The following is a 24661-nucleotide window of genomic DNA, read 5'->3' on the forward strand; positions in this document are numbered from 1 at the left end:
TCTTTCATGAAGTTAAGTGAGACACAAAACAAACATGAAATAAACATGAGCCTGTTTCAGAACTTTACAGTGTGTTCTGATGTTTCAGTTTTATTTTATTGGGTAATATGAGCAGAAAGCTCTGTAGAATCCAGAAGGACGGTGTTTTTAGATGATATAGGTTCCACAGTTCTCAAGGGTGTTTCTGTCCATCTCACGCTTATTGTGTTGACGCAATGCACATCTGGTGAACTCGTTATCCTAAATGTTATATTTGTTTTCTCTGTGGTAATAAAGTTTGTTATATTGAACTGAAGTCTGAACATTGCTCATGGGTCTAAATTTGTATGAGAATGGGTGGTTTTCTCAGTTTATTAGGTGTGTGTTACTCTGCTCCAGTGAGGATGTATGCAAGAGAGAAAGTTGTGTGTGTGTGTGTATGTGTGTCTGTGTGTGTGCGTGTGGTGTGTGTGTGTGTGTGTGTGTGTGTGTATGAGGTGTCCCACTCCCCTTCCAACCACTGTTGGGTTTCTGACTCAAGTAAATTGGCCTGAAAGCCTGAAGAGGAAATTGAATAGTCTGATATTGTTTTCATGAAGGAATCAGTAACCGCTACCCCCCCCCCCCCCCCACACACACCACCACCCAGTTCTCTCCTCCCTCTCTCTTCTGCTCCATCCTTCCACTTACTGTAAAACAAGGCCTGTTTTTGTCTAAAGGGCTCATCAGACTCACATGCTTCAGAGAACGAGGGATGAGATAGGTGGGACAGAGAGATAGGGAAAAAAAAAAGAGGGAGAGAAGCCAGCAGGCAGCGATTCCAACAGAGACAGGCAACGCACTTTGAGAGGAATATCACAGGTACAACACTTCTCTTCAACTCTTCAACTTCTCATGGTTGGCTACAACTTTTCAGAAAACCGCCAGGAAAGTTCGAGGAAAGTAACGGAGACATCTGATAGGAGGATTGTGGATCTCCAGGCAGCGGTGCTCTTCTGAAACGTTGCGGACAGATATTTGCAAATAGGAGAGAGACAGCCCAGCACCCTTCAGTTCAGCATGGAAAATGGCAAACTGGAAGGTGAGAAACTTGAAAGTGTTAGCTTCACTCTTCCCACACACACACAAACACACTGACACACATATGCATGTGCACACACACACAGGTAGGATGATGCAGTTGGTTATAACAAGTATTACAGTATTATTATTATAATGAGGTCAGGATACAGTCCAATAGTATGAACAGTGATGTTTTCTCTTCCGATAGAACATATTTGTACATGTATCTGAATGGTATTTACAGTGTCTGTATTAATTTTGTATGTTACGTAACAGTTGTGACAAGATACACTACAAGTATCATTTCTAAACTAATTATGATAACTGTTTCTCTCTTATTCTTCCTGTCAGAAGCGGATACGCACATCAATGAGACAGACCTGCACATAGTTCAGGTATGGTGCCACATCTACATCACACACACATACAACGCTGAAACACAAGGCAGGAAAATGACATGCAATACAAGGAAGCCACAAAAAAAGTCTCTCTCCCTCTCTCTCTCCCTCTCTCTCTCTCTCTCTCTCGCTCCCTCACTCCCTCTTTCTTTGATGGCTTTCACATGACTGTGTTTGGTGTGTGTCAGGAGGCAGGAAGAAGGGCAGCTTTTTTCCCCTGTCTGTTCACGTAAACTGATTCACTTATCTCCTCAGTCAAAACTCACACACACACACACACACACACACACACACATAGAGACACACAGACAAACCAACACAGATCAATGTTGGCCATTTGCGGTGAACTATTCACTAAGACAATAAGTTGTTAATGGAGAAAATGTGACTGAATTTAAATTTAGCTGGACTCCACTACTATAATTACATTAGATAAAATAATGTAAACTCTCTCTCTCCCCCTCTCTTTCTTTGAACCTTAACCTTTCTGCCTTGCTACAGTTACAGGCTCTGTGGGCGGAGCTGAAGGCAGGACTTGGAGATGTCATCCAGGATGTCTCCGCCTTGCAGCAGAATCACATCATATTTGAAGAGAAAGTATCCACTCACCAGAGAGACACGAATGACAAGATCCTTTCTCTACGAAACACACTCAATACGTTACAGGTACTTGCAACTACATGTGAAAACGTATTTCTGTCTAACATATGTATAACCCAGCATTTCAGGGGTACACACACACACACACATATAGACACACAGAGACACATAGCTCATTTCGATTTGGTTGTTTTTTGTCATATAATAATGGTTATGGTTATTCTATGGTTGTATAATGATTGAATTACACAATATATTAAGTTTGTGTAATGGTTGTGCTGTGGGTGTACACAGGAAGACCTGAGCAGCGCTCTATCTCAAATCTCTGAGCTCAGCAGCAGACAGAAGGAGCTACAAAGAGACTTGGACCTTTTCCAGAGTAGGCAAGAGAGGTGAACACTGACTTACACACACACACACACACACTCTACCATATATATATATATATATATATATATATATATGTATATATATAACATCCAAAACATTTCCTCTCTCATGTTGGCTTCCTTTGATAGAATCTCTGCAAATGGCAGGAAAGACTCCAGGGGGGAGGAGTCAGTGGATGGCCATGCTTCTCTTTCCAGTCAAACAGAACTCAGCCTCATACAGCACTACATCAGCAGCCTTCCGTCCAATCAGAGTGAGTGTCACTGATGTCAATGTCAAATCAGATTACCCTGACCCTGAGTTCCCAGTCCAGAAACTGTCTCTAGTCCCACTTCTTGGCCTTTGTTACACATCTATAGTATGCAAAATTGAAGTGTGTGTGTGTGTGTGTGTGTGTGTGTGTGTGTGTGTGTGTTTTTCAGCATCCCACTCAGAGCAGGGCAGTACTGTTCAGTCTCCAAGAAATCGGACCAGATCTCCAGTGTGGAGGGAGAGAAAAGACAGCAAAGACCTCACACAACAGAATAACCATGAGATCAGTGAGTCATACATGTTACCACTAGGTCAGCGGACATTTATCTCTCATACAGGAATTTACCATGATATTCAAGAAGCTGAACCACACACACACACACACACACACACACGCGCGCGCGCGCACACACACACACACACACACACTCACAGGTCCCTGCAGTCATAGGCCAGGTATTCCTCCACTAGTCCCTCTGCCTCTATCACTCTGGGATGATCATCATCACACACAGACACATACACAGACACAGACACAACCCAAACTAAATTTACAAAATCTTAAAAAAAAGAGTTACTCAAATTACAGGTGAAATTATTCCCAAACAGGCCTTTGATAATGCTGTTTGTGTGTGTGTGTGTGTGTGTGTGTATTTATATATGCACATGTTGTGATTAGGTCAGAGGCAGACAGCTGCTCTGGAGCTGTTGGAGTCTGAGAGAGTATACGTCTCTTACCTTTCCCTCCTGCTGAAGGCCAATATTACCTTCAATGGCTCAGAGAGTGCTAACCTCAAAGACAAAAGGTAACTTTCTCTCTCTCTTTCTCCCTCTCTCTCCATGCACAGGCATATGGAAATAGCCCAGTATCTCAGCATATCTCAAAGACAAACAGACACTCTTCCCTGCTCTTTTTCATGATATATGTTCACTCTACCCCTCTATCTTTCTCTCTGACACTCATACACACACACAGAAGCACACATGCACACAGAGGCTCTCACAAGGTCTAAAATAGCTGGTCTAAATCAAATTAATCTTCAACAGGAAACACTGAATAAAGCATAGTTGTCTGTTCTCAGCAGTGCAGCAGAGCACAAGTTAAATTCACAGCTCTCTTCATCTCTGTTTCTGTGTCTTTGTCCTCAGGCCATTCCCTTCATCACTGCGTTTTCTGATCCAGCAGCACTTGGAACTATTGCATCTCCTCCAGGAGCGTGTTCTCAAGTGCCAGTGGCAAGGCATCATGGGAGACGTATTCCTCAGGCTCACCAGTAAAGAGGTGCTTTAAAAACCTGACATCCATCAAGAGTAAATGCATTTGAATGAATGAGCACAGTTGCACTTGGACATACTATGATAGGGGAATAATAGTGTGGTAACTATCAACTCCGGAGAAACTGATAAGATCATGCAGTGTGTGAGTCAGGAGACCTAATGGGTTCATTTGCGTAGCTGGTATGCATAACATCATTAAATGTAGACTGTCTGAAGAAGTGTGCATTTGTGTATGCTGCAGCATGTAGAGTGATATTTAGATGGTGTAACAACAGTGTGTGTGTGTGTGTGTGTGTGTGTGTGTGTGTAACAGTTTGCACCAGTGTGTAACTGTGTGTGTAACCGTTTGCTTTGCAGAGTGATTTCTTAGACCACTACGTGTCGTATCTGAAGGAGCTTCCAGAATGCTTGTCTGTTGTAAGCCTTTTCTCATCCAGCTCCTCAAAAACCCCAGGACTACTGGAGGTAAAGCATACTGTCAACATACCTACAACAACTAAGCTATGATCCCATTTACTGAAAAAAAACCCACTTTACACATGAAATGAAATTTAACTGATTCATAGCAAGAGTGAAAATATAAACGTATAAGATAGTATAAGGTATATAAACGTATAAGGAGTGAAAAGCTGACAAATTCCAGAAGAGGAATCTCATGCCTGAGTTATTACATAACTGCTTTATGTAAGGTGTGTTACTACCAGTATTGTTAGTTGTATTACTTTAGTTCTCACTTTAAGATATCTTTAAACAAATTGCCTGGATGTCAGAAATAAAACAAAATTTATTTATTTAGATATGACACAATGCAATATGATGCACTACGATGTGATGTGATGTGATGTGATGTGATGTGATGTGATGTGATGTGATGTGATGTGATGTGATGTGATGTGAAGCGATGCGATGCGATGTCATATGTGATGTCATATATGACATAGCATAATACAGTATGACATGAGACAATATGACACTGTATCTGACAGTGAAAGCCTTTTTGCATAGCAATAGGTATGCCTGACGATCTAGGCTTTGACTAGCTATCTGCTCTGTTCCAGGGTGACATCATGGGAGATGAGACACGCCCACCTCTCCACACTCTTCTCCTTCAGCCCGTCCAACGTATCCCAGAATACCTTGGGCTCTTACAGGTGAACAGAATGAGATCACATTTCTCCACATCAGAATGACAAGATGTGGCACATAATTTACATGCTGGTTGTATGCGTTTCTCTGAGTCCCAAGTAGACTTTTGAGTGTCAGTGTGTGTTTTTTTTTGGTCAACTGATGTGTGTGCATGGGGGTGTGCGTGTGTGTTACAGGGCTTGCTCCAGCAGACAGAATCAGAACATCCTGACTATTACTTGCTGCTGGTGTGTGTGCAGCACCTTCGCTCCTTCACCACTCAGTACAACCACCTGCTCCAACACAACCAGGACCTCCTCACTCACACACATGGCATCCGTGAGCACACACACAACCTGCGCACACACCAACAGGACCGAGCCCCGCACTCTCGCAAGGAGCTCAGCAGGTCAGCCAATAACTGAGAGAGTTAGAGACAGAGAGAGAAAGAAGTTGTGTGTGTGTATGTGAGAGACAGAGAGAGAGAGAGAGTGAGAGAGAGAGAGAGAGAGAGAGAGTCAGAGAGAGAGAGAGAGAGAGAGAGAGAGAGAGAATGTTCGTGTGTTTTTACATGTGAGAGCTTCTGTAATGAAGACTCCACTTGTTTGCTGTGTTTTGTGTCAGATGTTCAGTGAAACAGCTCTATAAGGCAGTGGAGTATGAGAGTGGCTCTCACTACAGCACCAGTAATGCACTACTGTGAGTAAAATAATATGACACACTATAATCATTCACTATAATAGACTCACATCTTTGCCTCTTTATTCATACATTCATTCTTTCGCTATGTACCTCTTCCCTCCTTAAAAGTCTTTCAGCAGCCACTTAGACAGCTAAGCAAAGTTGGTCTGACAATATTCTCATCCTCAAACACTGTTGCATTTTTAAAACCTATTTTCCTTTCTCCTGTCATTCTCTGTCTCTCACAGTGACCCAGTGCCAGGGTTGAGACGCAGTAAGCAGGCAGCCGTGAGACGTTACCCAGACTGGGAGGCGGAGCCTAATCGTTACGACCCTGAGATTCCATCTCCCGTGTCTTTCTTATCTGATTCAGAGACACGTCTGAAACCTCCTCCTGGGCCTTTACACAGTATCCCAGAGACTGAAGGACCAGGCTCCGCCCTTGCTGATGCCATAGGGGCGTTCCTTCCATACGGAGGCGGGAACTCTCACTGCTCAAGCCCTTCCCACTCATCTGATTCCAGTATCGACATTGCTTTTGTCCGCTGTAGCCCCTCTCATAGCCCAGCACACCAATCACACACAGGAGGGCGTAACAGCGGAAGCGGGGTTTACAGGACAGGCCGTGGCTGCGTGTCACCTGATTCTGTGGGGATGATGAGGCCACGCCCCTTACAAGCAGTCCAGCGGAAGAGCAAATCTTTAAATGGCTTGCAGTTGGACAGTATCGACAGTCACGTCCATCAGATAAAAAATCCCGCCCACCCAAGGCTGGAGCGCCAATCAAGCGCTAAGTCAAGGCTAAGACACAGTAGTCCTCAACGACGACATGACACGCATACACACACAGACACTGAAGAGCAAGCACAACACACACATAAGAAGGTGAGTTTTCCTCTCTCTCACTATTACACGCAGAAATACATCTGTAAAGCTTATATCTGTTGATATTAATTCCTGTTGTCAATACGTGTGTGAGTGTGTGTGTGTTTCTTTGTAAGTTAACTGTACTCACTGTGTGCTTTTTCTCAGGACTCTGGCAGTCCAGTCTGGGGGGAGGAGCTAAAGTGGAGGGGCATGTCCGACGAGAGCGGCCATATCCCACTGAGTGAGCGCAGCCGGAAGCAGGAAGGAAAAGGGTTCAGGAGCTCCTTCAAGAAACTCTTCAAGAAGAAGTGAGAATGACAAGTAGATGCATTCATACACACACACACACACGTACGCACCTGAAATACCAAGCCTGGAGACATGAACATAAGTACAGTATACTTCCATTTAGACACATACACGCACGCACACACAAAGATCAAGAACTTCTTCAACAGGTCAAGTCCACTGAGTAATATTACAACCATTCAGCTCCAGTGCATATTACTCATATTACTTATATTATCGAAGTTACTATTACCATTGTGTGTATACGTGTGTGTGTGTCAGGTCCAGTGGAGATAGTAAGGACAAAGCCGGAGAGAAGACAGACAGTCAGAGCTGCAATGAGCTGGACTCTGTGAGGCCTAACAGAGCTACTCATCCTGGAGATATCGACAGAGGAACAGCAGTGTAGACACAGGCACACATAACACACACACACACACACACACACACACACACATCCATAATCTGCTTGAAAAAAGAATGTGACATATTCACACCCATAATCTACTGATACATACAAACTGAAACTGCATACAAACTGATACATTCAACTGCTGGACAATCTTAAAATGTCTTTCACATAAAAATTACTTGTCTTTATCTTTTCCAAAAAGTCATTTTACTTTCACATACACAGACACACAAACACACCTACATACACACATAAATCCCAACAATTTCTTTAATAGATTGTAATTGTGTTATCATATTTCGATAAATTCTTTAATTCTTCTTGGCAAAATCATTTATCAGTGTGTCTAATTTTAATTTCATAAATAGATTATTAAACATATATAAACATAAAGGAAATAAAAAAAGATCTTCTCTACCTAAAATAGCTCACGTTTATTCCGTATGTGTGAGTGTGTGTGTGTGTTTGTGTTTGTTAACAATAACAACAGGACAGCAACAGTTATCCCATCCTTCTTTTAATATGTTATTTCATCTTTTAAATCTGTTCCACATCTCAAATAAAATATAGGCAATTATACAGTCTGTAAAACCAATATTATTTTACAATATATACAAGTAATATGCACTGAAATATGAAAAACGTTAATTTTGCAGACAGAAGTAATTTGTTCATCATTAATGCATATTTCACTGTGTAAATCCAAAGCAACTTCAATCTCATAGTGTTAATTCCTTTGAGGATTATTAACAAAACTGTAGCATCATAGACCTCTAAAATCTTGTTATTGCTTGCTGTATGTGTGTATGTGTGTGTATGTGTGTGTGCCGATGACAGACACATATCAGTCAAATGAGCTTTCCTAGTTGTGTTTAGGTCGCATAACTTTTGAAACCATGCTATGATGATACAGTTTCATGCAAATCCACAATGCGAGTTTTAAAGACAACATCCTACGAGGTAGACACCCATCTCAATTTGGCTATTAATCAACTCAGCAGACATTATTTTGGCATTATAATCTAATGAACACATTCAGTGTCATACAAGCTGAATTCCTCTAGCTGAACACACAACGACTTCTGGTTTGGTCACAGAGAACGTTAACTAACAAGCCAGGCAAATATTCATGGTGTGAGTAAAGACTGTACTGCCCTCTTGTGTATTTGTCAGATAGTGTTCAAGATTAAGCACAACCATTTCTGCAGCGTTATCAAACCACAGACATGGGAATTAGGTGAGTATTACCCACAAACCCTTGTATGATTAGATATACTTGCTCAAAATTCAGAATCTTTAGTATAAACTCATTGACATTCTGTTCTCTGTTTAACTATGAAACATGCTTATCATTCTCAAAATTCATAGTTTGGGAAAGGCCTGAGTTCTCTCCACAGAAAAACTAAACACTGGTATGATTTTTTTTAACTGAATTTTACAGAGATACTCAATCACTGGGACTTTTTACAGTGGCAAAAGCTGACCTTCAATGGTACTGATATCATTGATGTAATTATCATTCTTATTATTTGTAACAGAAAGTATCTGACTAATCTCTATCATCTATATCACAGCTTTGTCAGAACACATTTGTATTTCATTCACATACACACACTTGATGCGAAGCGACGTATACCTCAAGTATGCATACATGTATTGCATATACAGTCTATGTTGAAACCATAACATAGTCACACTAGCAAACTGTAAAGTCACATTTTCTCCTATAACCATTTGTGCAAATTTCAAAACCAGTTATTAGTAAATATTACACAAAACAAAAACACTATGAGGCATGGCTTTCAAAAAAAAAAAAAAAACATATGGAGAAAAATCCCAAGTTTGATAGACTTAAAAATCTATTTTGAAGGTAGAGACATCTTTCACTAAATGCCTACACATACAAACAAAAGCTGTACTAAGAGAAGGAATGCCACAGAACTCATTTGTTCTGTAGTGAGATATCTTACATAGATTTAGTGAAAATTTGGGATTTACTCAGTGGCTAACAAGTTTCAGTGGGTTGATCTTTGACAAGATCTCTAAAAGCTAAAGCAAGGGACAGGGGGGGACTAAAATCTATAGACTGAAAAAAAGGTCATCTACATCTCTGTAGCATGCCACAATAAATTAACTTAAAAAATCTCTACAAAAAGGCTTGTCTTTGCCTCCCTGTCAGCATAACAGTTTCCTGTGAGAGAATCTGAGAGCCATGTACAGGGCTGCTTCAAATCATACAGCATTTGTACTGCTCTAGTGTACAATGGAGAGTAAATTTTAGTGTTTGTTTGTTCTTTTTCACAGAACAGTTGTAGTGGAGTTCTAACAACACCGTGTATTTTGTATAGTGTTCAAATGTGCACTTTCACAACCGTACAGTGAGTTAAAGTTTCCATAGAGTGCAGCAGCTATTCACAGAAAGGTGTTTATCCTTACTGGAGTGTGACTTCAACAACCGTGCAAGTGTCTCTGTAAGTGTGTGTGCGTGTGTTTGTGTGTGTGTACATCTGTGTCCTTGTGAGTCATCTAGCTAGATTAGAGTGTGCAGTGCAGCTGTACTGGATTATGATGACTGTTGTGTGTGTGTGTGTGTGTGTGTGTGTGTGTGTGTGTGTGTGTGTGTGTGTGTGTGTTTGTGTATGTGTATGTGTGTGTGGGGGGAACAGTTAGCTTCGGGGTGGTAGTAGTGTGTGCATATGCAGTGGGGAATATAAACATTGTCAGCTTTAGAGGTCAGTAAGACTTGCACATGTGTTCAGTAGCTGTTCTCGTGGCCAGTTAGAATATACAGGTTACACTGGGCAGTGGGGTTGTCTGTTGGCCGACTTTCAAGCACCACTGACCTGAAACAAGGATAAGACAAGTAAACAACCAAACACATACAACCCAACCTGTCGTGTCTGAACATGAATAAACCATGTTGCCATATCATTATCATGTGAAAAGGTCACAAATGTTCTCACCTGTCAGAACCCAGCAGTCTGAAGATGCGACTGTTGTCAGAGATTTCCTGGGTGATCTAATGCATCAAGACAGGATATGTTAATAATTAGACAGACACACACCCACACCTACACACACACTTCCCTGAAACAACAAGCCTGGATAAATTAACATGAACATTAGTTCATCAGACACACAGTATACTTCCACTGATGTACACACACATACACACACGCTTACAGACATATACACACTTTACAGTGCTTCAAGTCTACTCAAACATACATGAGAATATGACTATGTAGACGGTATATATAACAGGGGTTCACCTCATTTGTTTTGAAGCTGCGACCTTGCATCCCATGTCTCCAAAAGGCTAGAACACTATCTTGAAGACACACTATAGATACACAACAAGGTTTCAGTGCCAAAACACACACACAGTGAACACATACAATGTCTCTTTTTTTTTTTCAGAATTCTACACAGAGTTCAGGCAAATACACAAAGACACACAAACACACACAAAGCTCTCTCACCTATTGCCTCAATCTGGAAGTTAAAAGTGAGTTCAGCAGAGAGCTTAGTGTTGGATTTTAACTTTCCTTGTAAATTCACCATCTTAATACAACCTGCCAACAAACCAAACACACACACCATGCTTATTAGAGCAACCAATAAAACCGGTGCACAAACTCACACAGAAACACTCAGGTAAAGGTATGGCTATGGTAACTCTGAAGACACAATGTAACTATAGGACCTCAGCAGATATGATTTAGCCCCTTTACACCAGCAACAGTAAATAAACAGAAAAAATGCAGCAGAAATGTGTAGTAGTAACTTGTGAGTAGTAAACTGGTAGAGTAATTGTATAAATACTGTAATTCACAACTAAGCAATGACGATTCAGCCGGCTATTCAACAGTGATATGAGTACATCAGTAATTAACTGATAGCAGCTGTTCGGGATTATAGCTCAGTAGTAGTCAATAAGCAGTACTAGTTCAATAGCAGTCAATCAGCAGTAATAGTTTAGCAGTAATCATTCAGCTGAATGGTAGTTCTACAGCACTAATAGCTTAACAGGCATTATACTGTGGTGAGACTTACGGTCCAGGCAAACTAAAATGGTGTCTCTCTCCAGCTGCGTGACATGAATGACACAGGTCTGAGGAGTGTCTGAGACAAAACAAAGCAAACAACATTAACCCCCATTATTATTACCATCCTCATCATAACCATCACCACCACAAGGAATATCATTAGTGTGCAAATGAAAAATCTTGTTAACACACACCAAAACAGACAGCTACACAAACAAGCATTAATTACAAAAGTATTTTCTCAATTTTTGATGGACACAAACTTTCCAGGAGAGCAGAGATGTATATGAGACATATACTGCATGAAATTTGTCCAGACTGATTACCAATCAATGCAATGTTACCGACCAGGCTGAGTGAAGACAGGTGTGGTTAGATTGGGGTTGACCGTGCCAAAGGTGACGACCTGGTCAGGTTGACTGCCCTTGCTAACTGCGACACAGATGAGAGGATACTGGTGCTCTGGAAAAACCAGCATCTCAAACACTTCCAGTGGGCATGGCAAAGTGATGTCTATGCTCTATACCACAGAAACACAAACACACACACACACGTTTAAACACACTCATCAAGATGAAATCTCTACACCAGAGATGCAGATCAGTGATCATATTTCTATTGTCATGAACCCCAACCACAGTTTGAAAATGGAAACAGGTGCAAAATAAAGATGGATTCTGTTTGACAGTGCCTATAGGAGTAGCTCCACTCCACTGAGCACTAAGACAGGTAATAAACAAAATACAACTGTATGTTTTTAAGCTTATATACCAGAGGAATGGTTTGTAACTTAAAGGTCAACATTGCCGATAATGACATTAAATTAGATACAACCAAGCAAAGTATACACATAGTAAAGGACACACTAACACAGACACACACACCTTAATAAGCATGAAGCGCTGCATGGCCTCCACCCACTCAAACAGGACCACACTGGACTGGAATGCTCCACACAGGTACTTATGGCCTGTATAAGGGTTACGCACTGCACACACAAGCACAACATTCTTAGTTTAAATACTGTATATGTCTCATAGAGCATGATAAAACAGACACTAACTTCTATTAGTGTACATGTACTTCAGCTGCAGTGGTACAGTTGGACAAAGATCATGCATTTAAATTAATCCAACAAATTTCATTAGTTTTCATTAATTTAATATTAGATTACTGTAAAAGGAATATTCCCTTTAGAATTTATAGCAGTAATGAGCTAGGCTCTGTTCTTACAGTAGAACAGATAGTCCTGGCTAAATTATTTTAATATAAACATTCTATGTCACACTGTATTGCAATGTTGTATTTAAGTATGTACTAGTAAATTATAGATTACTGTAAAATAATTTGTTGTTTTTGTGGGCTGTGCCCCACTATTACAGACTGCAGAAATTTATGTTTGTTCTATGTTTCCGCACACCCTAGACAAAAGATACACTTGGTGACTTTGTAATGTTCTATTTATTATTCAAACGGAAAAAAATGAAGCAACACAGACATTTTTTCATGTTCATCCACCTCTGCATGCTCTATTTCAAAATGTATCTAGGCTTTGGATTTCTAGCGTTTGAAACCATCTTGTCTCAATAAAGAGAAAGTATGAAAAGAATGCCTCACCAACACAACACTTCTGACATCCCTTTGTATCTGGAATCTTATTGGTCACTGTAAACTTCCTGAAAAAGTAAAAAAAAGAATCCTTACACTTAAACACAGGAAATTTTAAATTACATGAACTGAATTTTTTTTTTAATGATACCAACATAAAGTTTAAAATCAGGGCTTGACATATAACCGTGAACACTTCCAAATGCTTTTCTGAGCAGTGCAACTCTCTGACTCAACCTGACATCAGATGTTAGGCTTTCATGAGTTTGAGTGTCACTACAGTACACAAAGGTTATGGAGGATGTCCAATGTATTCCTCTGATGGTTCACCTTGGAATGATTTTATCTGGGAGTTTATGCGTTGGTATGGCAACCGGTAGCTTCTGCATCTGCCGAGCTTGCTCAAAGAGGCCACACAGGTTATGAGAGTACAGTTGGGAGGCCCTTCCTGCAGAGAACAGGGACAGTCACTAACACAAATAACAGTAACCAACACACACATACCAAATGCTACACACACCTCCATATCCCTTATCTCATGTAAAAAGAGAAGAAGAAGAGAGAGATACAGTCAAACCACGGGGTTCTAAAACACCTTTTGTTTTACATAAAACTATTCATACCAGATATGGACAACAGCCAATTGTTCATCACATAGAGCCAGGTGCATCTCCGTGGAAAAAGCTATGAAAGAATCAACAGAGAAAAGAATATATCTTAGGAAAGTCAAACATGGCAGATTCCAATATTTCCAGTTTCATTCCTAATGCCTGTTTCAATAGCAGACGCATTCCTACCTGTTCCATGGAAGTCTCATGCAACTCGTTCAAATTTAGGGTGTAAATCCCCTCCTCGGCTCCAAATATCAAATACTGATCTAAAATCACACACAGGAGACAATGACAAAGAAAGAAAAAACAGTTTTTCGCTGAGCAAAACAACTTGAGGACTGAGCACAGAAAGAACACTGCTGAATGAACAAGGAATGCACCTGACATTTTAATATGCAGCTGCTGGTCTAGTCAACCACCAGCTTCTGACAGACCTCATTAGAAAGTTATACATTTTGAAATCTTCAATCCAGGATATATTATATAACATTTGACATAAATATTCAAAATTAAATATCACAAATACTATATAGAACACAGTCTCTGACAGTCCAGATTAACACTGTTTTTCATATCAACCAAGTACTGTGGTCTGTGAGGGGGCATAGACCAGCTTTTCAGGATCAAAAAGGGAAAGAAATGTCCAATTACAAGGAGAGGGCAAAAACAAGCAGAGGCCCAGACATTCAAAATATGAGTATACATGGAACGAATCAGAAAGACTACTACAATGCTAATGAGAAAGCTCACAATTCATACACTGTCATTAGCACAACTCAGACTAATTTGTGTAATCCTATCTGACACAGTGGAAAACTGTACTATTGACTACACTGTTGGTGTTGTCATTGATTGAGGCTCACCCCGGCTGTCCGGGTTAATCCAGGACGTGGCACAGTGGATCTTTAATGGACAGCCGTTAAACACTTTAGCAAAACACGCCCCCATCTACACAAGAGAGGCAGGGTTAGTATTGCATAATAAACATTCATTATCATGAAGGAAACAGAGAAACTTTACAAACCATTCTTAGGGTATTAGTAAAACTCTGTGTGTGTGTGTGTGTGTGTGCGTGTGTGTGTGTGTATGTGTGTGCCTGTGTGTGTCTGTGGCTGCTACGTATGACAGCAAAGGCTAGCGCATTGTCTATTTCTGTTTAAATGTAAAAAATTACGGTAAAACTGTGCGTGTGTCTGTATGTAGGTATGTATTTATATGTATACCAGAGAAAAAGAGCAAGACAGAGAGAGAGAGAGAGAGAAATAAATAAAAACTCACATGTACTTTGGGTGTTGGAGGCAGACCATTGCTAATGGGTTTCTGATGAATGTGCAGAGATGAGTGCATTAGACACGACCAAAACAACACAAAATAAATCTCAGAATGCCACTGATCCAAATCCAGTCTCCTTACTATAAACACCTTCCTCCAAATCAAAAATGTCTGTGTGAGGACTTACTGGAATGTCCTTGTTCTTGCGGATCGGTATTGTGGGTAACGTGGACTGCCTCTCCCTCTCTCCATTCTGCTGAACAGGACTCACCCCACTACCTGTATACAACATACACAATACACTAAATCAATACCTTAACACACTCAAACAAACACACATGTACAAACACCTTTCTCTGTCCCACTACACTCACTAAAGGGTGACTACTTTTTACAGAAGACAGGGAGGAGCTCACATTGCCATGTGATTATTCTGCACCTATAGTGGTAATGGTCTGGGATACTAAATGCTACTCTCAACCAATGACACTGGCCACTGGGCAAAGCCAGGCTTACTCTGTTCCTCCTCCTCTTCCTTCTGCTCAGCATGAAGCCATTCCCAGAACTTATAACTCCCAACTTCCCCTTCTGTATCCCAGCATGCATCTGTATTTGTGCTCTCAATGGGCTCGTTACCTAGACTACTACGTCTATGAGGGGGCAGACGAGGGGGTGGCGGCCTGGGAGGGACACAGGAGGAAGGACGAGCTGAAGGGGTGGGGTTTGGGGTGCTTGGACAGCGTTTAATTGTGCCATGACTGCTGCTGTGCTCTTCCGGACCATTCTGAACTGGACTCAAACACTTCGGCTATGAGACAGAGAGAGAGAGAGAGAGAGAGAGGGAAAGAGAGAGACAGAACATCACGACTCCAGAAGTCATTTTTGATATAATGGTTGTTAATTTGTGGTTGTTAATCACAGGTTGTGTGTGTGTTTTCCTAAGTATATGCTGGTATGAATGAATGACTGTGTGTTGGGACAGACTAACCTTGGGCGGTAATGGTGGAGGCACTTTGGGCCTCATGGTGGACGTTTTACGGCTGGAGGAAGAGAGCAAAACTCTTTAGTCAGGGAAGGCAGACACTCACACACACGATTTTGTAAACATTTTCAGACTCCATGATATTTCGCAAATAACACAATGAAAGAAGAGCAAATCAAAATCCAATTAAGGTTTTGTTTCAGTGATGTACATGAACAAAGAATGTTACACACAACATCAACTTCACTTTGGCATGACAAAAACACAGAGTGACCACTAACGGTAACATGTTTAAGAATGAAATCACAAAGTCACACGGCTTCAGCAAATACAAAACCAAAATATCACACATGAAGTAGCATGCTCACGCATCCTGCACACTCACACAAACACACACACTCACATGCACGCACATACACACACACATACGCACGTGCGCGTGCAAATGCGCACACACACACACACACACACACACACACACACACACACACACACACACACACACAATTAAATCACATTGATTTCCATGGAAGAACTTCATGTAGATATGGTAAAATATTAAATCACACACGAAACACTGACACGTTCCTATGATCACCAAGCACTTCACAGAACAAATGAAACATGGCTGAGGCAACATAAAGGATTATGATGCAGACATCATGCACAAGGCAGGAAAGCATGTGTGACATTCTTAAATCCTCCTCTTCCTCACAGAAACTTACTGTACAGCTTCATCACCCCCACCACCACCACCACAATCATCATCATCATCGTCATCCTCTAAATGCGTCACATGACCCCTGAGGAGACGAAGATAGGGTGGCGGCTAAGTGTGGGCACAACAGCCAGAGCAGACGCCAAAGATTCTCTCTCGCTCACTCTCTCTCTCTCGCTCTCGCCGACACACAAACACACACTCACAGAGCCAGAAGAAAAGCAAAGCTGCACTGAATGTGACTGATTAGTCATTGCTGCATAGCTGATGGGAGTTGAGATTAAAAATTAATGAATCAATAAAAAGAGAGAAAGGAGAGGCAATGCTCACCTCTGATTAAGCTCCTCCTCCACACTCTTTAAGAGACTCCTTTGTGAGAGAGAGAAAAGTTGTACATAATTACAGTAATTACACAGACACAAAATATTTTCTACTAAAGATACAACAGGGAAACATCCACATACAAAAACAGGTACACATACTTACTTATGATCATTCAAAAGGCTCTGGGGTTCCAGCTGGAGCTCCTGTTAGGAGCAGAAATACAGTTTACACATCGATGTGATGTTTGGTCATCAGTTGAAATGCAAAGTGATTTTAACCAGACATGGTTTCAAACACACCTGCTCATGATGAGGTTCTGTCTCCTTCCTCATAGGAGGGTCAAACTTCACCTGACCAACTGTATGAAAGAGAGAGACAAACACTCGCTATTAAACAACAACTGAGCACACACACACACACACACACACAGATAGGTGACTCACAGTTGATCTCGGACAGAGTTTTCCCGTCTCTTGAGCTTCGGCTAGTCGAGCGAATCCGATGTGGGACGGAGACAGGTGACTGTAAACAAACATATAATCAAGTCATGAGTTCTGGCTTTGACAGCAAGCTGATTCACTCATACTTATAGAAGATCCTTTCTCCACAAAGAAAAGTTCTTCAAATCATATCATTCTCCATGGCAACACTGCAAACAAACTCAGAAAGGTTAGAGCACAAACACACACATTTCAGCAACTCAACTGCAGTACAAGCTGCCATGCTACTGGCTGAATCAGTACCTGAGTGACAGCTGGTCGAGCAAGACGCTCGCCTTCACAGGACAGGTCTGAAGAAATAACCAATATATATTCAGTATTTCACCTCTGGACCCTCCTCCTTTGGTGTGATTGGATAAAGGCCCACTATGAATGACAACAGAAGTTTGTGACTTTACCTCCAGATCAGGGTCCTCGTCGTCCAGGTCACTAAAGGGGGTGTGGTCAGGGTTGCTAGCTTTGTCCAAAAGCTCGATAGCAAGGGTTCGGCTCAGAGGTTGAGACACAAATGGATGCTGCAAGACACAGGGGTGGGAATAAAGGATACCACAATGTCACTGCTAAGAAATGTAAGATGGACTGACAACTCAACTAATCAGAACTGATGTATGAAGGTATTACCTGCAGCAATCTGTCAGCTGTGGGTCTCTTCTTTGGGTTTTTGGTCAAGGCCACTTTCACAAAGTGATGGAAGTTGTTTGTCCTTTCAGAACCAAATTAAAAGAAAGTGTGACTAAAACTTTACATGAAATTTAAGAACAAATTTTCATGCAGTCTATTGATCTGCCTGATAAGACTTAGCCTTTCCAAATGCAACTTAAGAATTCACACACATGCACAAACACACAAACACTTACCACTTGACCTTGTCTTTAAGTTTGGGAGGTTGAAAATTGCTCTTGGACATTAGGAAGAGAGCTCTGCAGAGGAGAGGAAATGTCTGTGCATATTTCCATTCATAGATACCAATGCACACTAAGTCAATAGAAAAACCTTTTCATGTTGATTTGGGAATGTGATGCATAATGTGTTTCTTATGACTGGTGAAAAAAAAAAAAACTTAACGTTTTCTCTCTCTCTGTTTCTCTCTCTCTCTCTTTCACACACACGAACACATGCACGCACACACACACACACACACCCACACACACACACACACACACACACACACACACACACACACACACACACACACACCCCTACCTCATGGGATGCAAGTCAAACATGGGAGGCTGTAGTTCTGCCAGCTCAATGGCTGTGATACCCACAGCCCAGATATCACAGAGCTGGTTGTAACCTCCCTTTCTTTCCACTGCAGCAACCTCTGGTGCCATCCTAGAGAGAGGCAGATGGGAAGAGAGAGCCAGAAAGTGAAAGAGGGAAACAGAATGATGTTTCATATCAAACCTCCAAGATTTCAGCTCAGAACATTGTGACCTGTCTACAGGTCAAAAGCAAGCCTGATTGCCACGTCAACTTCATTTTCACTTTACAATAATTTGTCATTGCTATAGCTATATAATTACTGATATTGCTTCTACTTCCATTTACATTCAACACTTGGGTAATGACAACACTTACTTAACTATTTACTCAGTGAATGTGTTGCCATTGCCATGAGGAAAACTAATTAGAGAAACAGATTACATGAGATAATTCATGATGGAAATGTAAGGGCTACATAAAGGCAACACAAACAAGTAGTGTGAGACATTACCAGTAGGGTGTGCCAATGAAGGACTTCCTCTTCGCTAGTGTTTGTGAGATCTGAGCAGAAACCCCAAAATCCGCTATAGAAAAAGAGAATAGAGATGTTGTTTCAATAAAAAAGGATATTTTAGAGAGTGATAATTATGATTTGAGATGAAGGGCAGGTCTGGTTGTCTTACCTAGTTTGACATAGCCATTGTCTGTTAAGAGGATATTTGCTCCCTGTGAAGAGAACAGGTTTTTTACAGGTATTGCACAAATAAAGGAACCCAAGAGGAGAGTCGGTGAGGGAAAAATATGTAGGACATTTTAAACAGTGCTTTAGTTTTAGATTAAAATAAGAACAGACATCCAGCCTACCTTTATATCTCTGTGCATTTTGTTTTTGTTGTGGAGATAATATAGACCCTAACACATACATAAAGAAATGGCAGTTAGTTTGAAGGTTTGTTTTAAACTCTGTGCGTGTGCCTGTGCGTGTGCGTGTGTGTGTATGCGTGTGTGGGTGTGTGTGTGGATGTGTGTGTGTGTGTTTTGGTGTGTGTGTGTGCGCGCGCATGTGTGTGTGTGTTTGAGAATATTTTTATCTCACAAGAGGTACCTGTAGGGTTTCCCTACACACATAGGCAATCTGAGATTCTAACAAAGGACCAGTCACTGCAAACAGATAGAGAGGGGGAGAGAGTACAAAAGACAGGGAACTGTTAAAAGGCAGTTCTCAAGGCTAATGGTTTTATTCTTGTTTTATTTTTGTGGTTATACAGATAGTTACCATGGTAGATATCCTGCAGTGAACCCCCTCCGCAGTATTCCATACTGATCCATAACTTATCTCTCCTGAAAGAGAGGACACATGACTATTAAAATGCAGCCTGACAATCAAACACTCAACACGCTGTCTGACACAACTTGACAAATGAACAAAACAACAGCCCAGCAAATATCAATACGACCCCTGACAACAAGTCTGGATAACAAGGAACAGCCTGCCAGCTCAACCAATCAGCGCACAACATAACAACAACTCAGCCAATCAACACAAAACCTAACACCACCAAGGCAAATCAACACAACATATGGGCAATTTAAGACTTTTGGCTGTATTGTAAAATATTCTCCATCTCCAATGCATCAAATGGCATGATGCAATAAATCTGATATTTGTTTATGTGGCGTTAATAAAAAATTTACAGAGGAATATGTATAAATCACGTCCTGTCAATTCAACTTCAAAACCAAGAGAACCAATAAAGAAAAGCATTGGGACAAAAGGGAAATGTGTTTTGATGTACAAATTGTATTAGAAAAAAACAGCTCTTCACTGTGCAACAACAAAACCACCAAACATTGAAAATTTCACTCTTACTGCATTCAGTATCACTAAAATAAACTGGCAATGGAGACAAATGCAATTTAGCATTATCATTTGTTCCTCTAATGAGGTGATAATCCTCTCAGAGGGTAATAATGAAAGGCTTTCAAGTTGTTTAATCTTAATTCAGTTGCTACTTTACACATTATTCATCATATCAACAATTTCTGCACTCTTGGAAATCAGTCCAAGCTTTGTATCATATGTTTTGTTTCTCCCAAAACACCACTTTGGTAAACCAGTATCATACTGACAGACTTTGAAGACCAGCAGCAGTGAACTGCGTATTGAACAGGTACTGTATGTCAGCTCAGTTACTGGTTTCTGGTCGACCCTGAATCCAAAAACTCACAAGGCATAAATCATGTACTTCCACGCTGAAAATATCTAGATTTTTTTTTCTGGTCATATCACCCAATATTTAATCCACACACAGTCAGACACCCCAGGCCATAAACAGTCAGACAGTATTCCTACCAATCAACACACTATCTGAAAATACCCCAACCAATTAAAACATAGCCTGACAACATTCCAGTCACACAACACAGGGCGTGACAGCAGCCCATCCAATCACCAGAGAACCTAACAAAACTTTAGCCTAACTAACTACAAACAAAAAAAACATATCTTAACTGATCAAAATAAGGTCAACAGCACATCAGCCAATGCAAACAAACCTTGATATATCCAAGCTAATCAGTATCGATGATTCCAAATCAAGATGGTACAGCTCTACAGCACACCACTGGAAATGAACATGGTAAACTTAGATACAACCTCACTAGTCTATCACTATGGGCACTTTGCCTCATTTAAACTATGCATGTAGTGAACTTCAAATGGAATTCTCAAGAAGCACTCCAGTGACTGTTGTTAACATTGATTTACTCTGCTGATATTTAGTGTCACTTTATAAAAAGTGGCTGTATGATTGGCCTAAAGCACAGGCAGAGGAATCTGACTTCCACAGTATCTCCTTAAATAGAAAAAAAATGTACCACAGTCCAATCCCTTAACTCACGATACACAGCCTGGGCTTAAACTCTGTGTTTAGCCATGTGAATTTGCGCAAATGAATGTGATTTACCTGAGATAGCTGCCAAAGTAGGCCACGATGTTAGAATGCTTACAGTCCTTCATCATGATAATCTCCTGCTGAACCACTGCAAAATCTTCACCTAAAAAGGTCAATCAAATCACTGTCAAGTTAGTCAGTCCCGTTCCATTAAGGATCCATAGTGAACTAAGTGAACTAGAAAATACACAAATACCCAGAAGCACGAGATACACAATAACACATGCAGACACACTCACACCTGCACTTATGGAAACTGTGGAGTCATTGGAAAGAATGTGGTGAGAGTGGTTTTTAACTATGTAAGACTTGACCATACGGCAACAGACTCTAATACTACATGGATTTAGATCACACAGCATACTCAAACACACAGCTAACAACTCAAAATGATCAACTGTCTGTAACTGCTCCCCTATTAATTTTACTCATCTATACCTCACTTTAAACATTATACACACAGGGATCTGTGTGAATGAGTGAGTGAGTGAGTGTGTGTGTGCGTGTGCACTGTCTGTACCATTCAAAACGGTACTTAAAGGCACTTAAACTAATGAGAGGTAGCATAGCTCAGTAGGTGGATGGATGGGCATGGGCCATCATCAACTCTTGCCTGGTTCCAGTTTGATGACTTTGATAGCAGCCAGCTCTCCAGTGTTGACATTGCGTGCCTGGAAAAGGAGAAAAGAAGAAGAAACAGGAGAGAGAGGTGGAGAGCAAAAAGAGAGAGAGAGAGAGAGAGAGAGAGAGAATTTGAGATCTAGTCTGTAAGGGATGAGAACACAAGCATGGAGAAGAACAAGTAATGTAGAGAAAAAAGTACTTTCATCATGTGATATCAATGTTTACAGCACGATAATAACATGATAAATCAACAAGTTCAACAAAGTCACATTTTCATGTTTTAAACAATGTGATTACCATAATATGCTAAATAACAAGTGCATCCCATTCAAAAATCTTTAGATGTAGCATCTTAAACCGCCTCTCACCTTCCATGTAGCCCCACATTCTTAACTACTGTTTCTCTCTCTTAATCTATATTCCTTCTCGTCCTTTAAGGCTATTTTTGTGTCTCCCTCTGCTCAAAATTTTGAGAGGATTTGATGTGAGATCAAAAGTCATGTTGAGTGACTGAATGAAAGCCACAAATACAGACACACACACACACACACACACACACACACAATCAGACATACAAAGACACCCTCTGTATCTCGTTACTGAAAGACATCTGTATAAAAGAGATGTTCTGATGATGTCATTGGAGACTGGAGAGGGAGAGAGAGAGAAAGAGGGAGAGAGAGTGAGAGAGAGGGTACTCCTATTCTTTCTCTTACTCTCTCTCTCTCTCATCTCCTACTTGTATCCTCCTCTTTGGAAAACAGTAGAACACACATTCATCACTAACAACATTGCATAGTCTAACTGTACTCCTATACATCATACACACAGAAAGTCTCCCAATTGTAGTTTGACATCAACCTCTTTTCAGTATCTTCTTCCATAATCTCTGTCTCTGTCACTTCCACTTCAAAAAGAACTTCTCGTTGAGAACTTCAGACTGCCTCCAAATAGCTTAGTATCTAATTGTTGGTACAGAATACTTAACAGTAACAGAGATTTAACAGTAACCAACTTCCTTCAGGGACCAGAATGCCTAGAAATAGGGTTAGTTGTTGGGAGTTTTGCCAGAAAGAGGCATTGGGCAGAACAGGGTAAGACTAAGAGTCACCACTGTGAAGGCCAGGGGGTGGGGAGTTTAGCCAACAGTCTGGAACTGGCCCCTGATCCACTCACAATCAGGTTTTAATGTCTGGCCACAGAACTGCAGGAAGAGGGAACAATCAGGAACAAACAGGATGGACACAACTGCACACACTCTCTCACACACAAACACACATACACGCACACACATGCATACACTCCTGCTCTCTTGCATTCTCAGGTCCAGCCATTTCCTGCCACCACAGGAAGTTAAAGTCACTCAAAAATGCAAGTCTCATACTGACAAATTTCCATACTTTCCATGATTCTTTCTGTCACTATTTCTCACACAGAGACACACACAGACACAGACAGACAGACACGCGCGCGCGCGCGGGCACTCACACTTTTGCCACCATCTGCCGTGAACAGGCGCATTTCATTGTGTGCGAGAATAATACTCAAGAACTCTCTGAGGGTCAGACGACTCTGTTCGGCTTGAGGCAATGCGTTATTTCACCACCTCGCTGGCAAAGTGTATGACAGAGCTCAAACGATCAGTTTCTCTCTCACTCACTCACTCTCTCTCTCTCTCTCTCTCTGGCCTGGTTTGTTGTGAAAATGCAAGCACAGAACTGGTAAGGACACTGCCCTGACCATAAAGGTTAGTGTGTGTAAACTGAAAAACCCACAATTAAACATACACATACTACGCATACATTACCCGGTGGCAAGATGACGAACTCCGTCGTCTTGTTTACTGCAAACAAAACAGGAGGGCAATATCCCCCATCCGATGTCATTCTAGCGATTAGACACTCATACCAGCTGTCGTTCACGGCTTGATAGTGCATTTCACTACATCAGCCTAGAAGCTTAAACCGCAGAACCATAACTGCGTCGTTCGTTACAGTAACAGATATGACGCATCAGCCCCCCAAATGTTGTTGTGTTATGTTTGATCGGTAGCAGCTTAGGTTTGTTGCCTCTGTTGATACTGTTGCTTTTCACGTATACCTTGTACACATCCCCATACGTTCCGCTGCCAATTCTCTGAATAAGCTCGAAGTCCTCTTGCGGATTCCGTCGGGACAGATCCAAATTCGAGTTCATCATCCGGCCCCAGCTTCCCCACTCCGGCAGGTTTTTACCGATGTCAGAAACGGGAAGACGGCGAACGGAGCAGGGACATACAGTGTCAAAAATATCACGTTCGATCCCAACAAAACCTCAACATGGCCTCCGCTACGTATTGCGCCTGCGTTAAACCCTGGCACACGCTCCCCGGTTAGACTACATAGTGGAGAGGGCTTGTCACAAGTGTGAAGTGACGGAAACGTAGAATCAAATAGGTGTCTGTCAAAGAGAATAAGCTCGACTTTTTTCACAACGTACGGA

The 24661-nt window shown here is 41.2% G+C and overlaps 2 protein-coding genes across 3 annotated transcripts; one reads left to right on the top strand and one right to left on the bottom strand.

Annotated features, from left to right (window-relative positions):
- The first annotated feature begins 1038 nt into the window (after positions 1 to 1038).
- Positions 1039 to 7329, top strand: arhgef33 (Rho guanine nucleotide exchange factor (GEF) 33). Its single transcript, XM_030787334.1, has 15 exons — positions 1039 to 1060; positions 1393 to 1436; positions 1941 to 2105; positions 2334 to 2431; positions 2576 to 2682; positions 2852 to 2968; positions 3361 to 3487; positions 3831 to 3963; positions 4317 to 4424; positions 5018 to 5110; positions 5282 to 5493; positions 5709 to 5783; positions 6014 to 6650; positions 6798 to 6940; positions 7203 to 7329. Exons 1-15 carry the CDS (start codon positions 1039 to 1041, stop codon positions 7327 to 7329), a joined length of 2208 nt encoding a protein of 735 aa, XP_030643194.1.
- A 2664-nt stretch (positions 7330 to 9993) lies between these two features.
- map4k3b (mitogen-activated protein kinase kinase kinase kinase 3b) lies at positions 9994 to 24473 on the bottom strand. 2 transcript variants are annotated; one of them, XM_030785768.1, is made up of 33 exons: positions 24281 to 24473; positions 22170 to 22227; positions 21569 to 21659; positions 19879 to 19943; positions 19708 to 19763; positions 19467 to 19514; positions 19286 to 19328; positions 19114 to 19186; positions 18600 to 18731; positions 18254 to 18316; positions 18018 to 18099; positions 17795 to 17911; positions 17340 to 17418; positions 17196 to 17254; positions 17059 to 17099; positions 16903 to 16941; positions 16580 to 16657; positions 15861 to 15912; positions 15509 to 15680; positions 15060 to 15151; positions 14879 to 14920; positions 14464 to 14548; positions 13787 to 13866; positions 13613 to 13673; positions 13320 to 13437; positions 12999 to 13057; positions 12266 to 12369; positions 11730 to 11901; positions 11389 to 11457; positions 10815 to 10907; positions 10605 to 10675; positions 10296 to 10351; positions 9994 to 10175 (listed from the first exon to the last, which is right to left on the bottom strand). In XM_030785768.1, exons 1-33 carry the CDS (start codon positions 24377 to 24379, stop codon positions 10088 to 10090), a joined length of 2637 nt encoding a protein of 878 aa, XP_030641628.1. In that variant the 5' UTR covers positions 24380 to 24473; the 3' UTR covers positions 9994 to 10087. The 2 variants fall into 2 exon arrangements, with proteins under 2 accessions (XP_030641628.1, XP_030641627.1); XM_030785767.1 differs by having other exon boundaries at positions 14879 to 14941; positions 15090 to 15151; positions 15389 to 15680.
- Between the last annotated feature and the right edge of the window lie 188 nt (positions 24474 to 24661).

Source organism: Chanos chanos, chromosome 10 (assembly GCF_902362185.1).
Source record: "Chanos chanos chromosome 10, fChaCha1.1, whole genome shotgun sequence".
Classification (NCBI taxonomy): domain Eukaryota; kingdom Metazoa; phylum Chordata; class Actinopteri; order Gonorynchiformes; family Chanidae; genus Chanos; species Chanos chanos.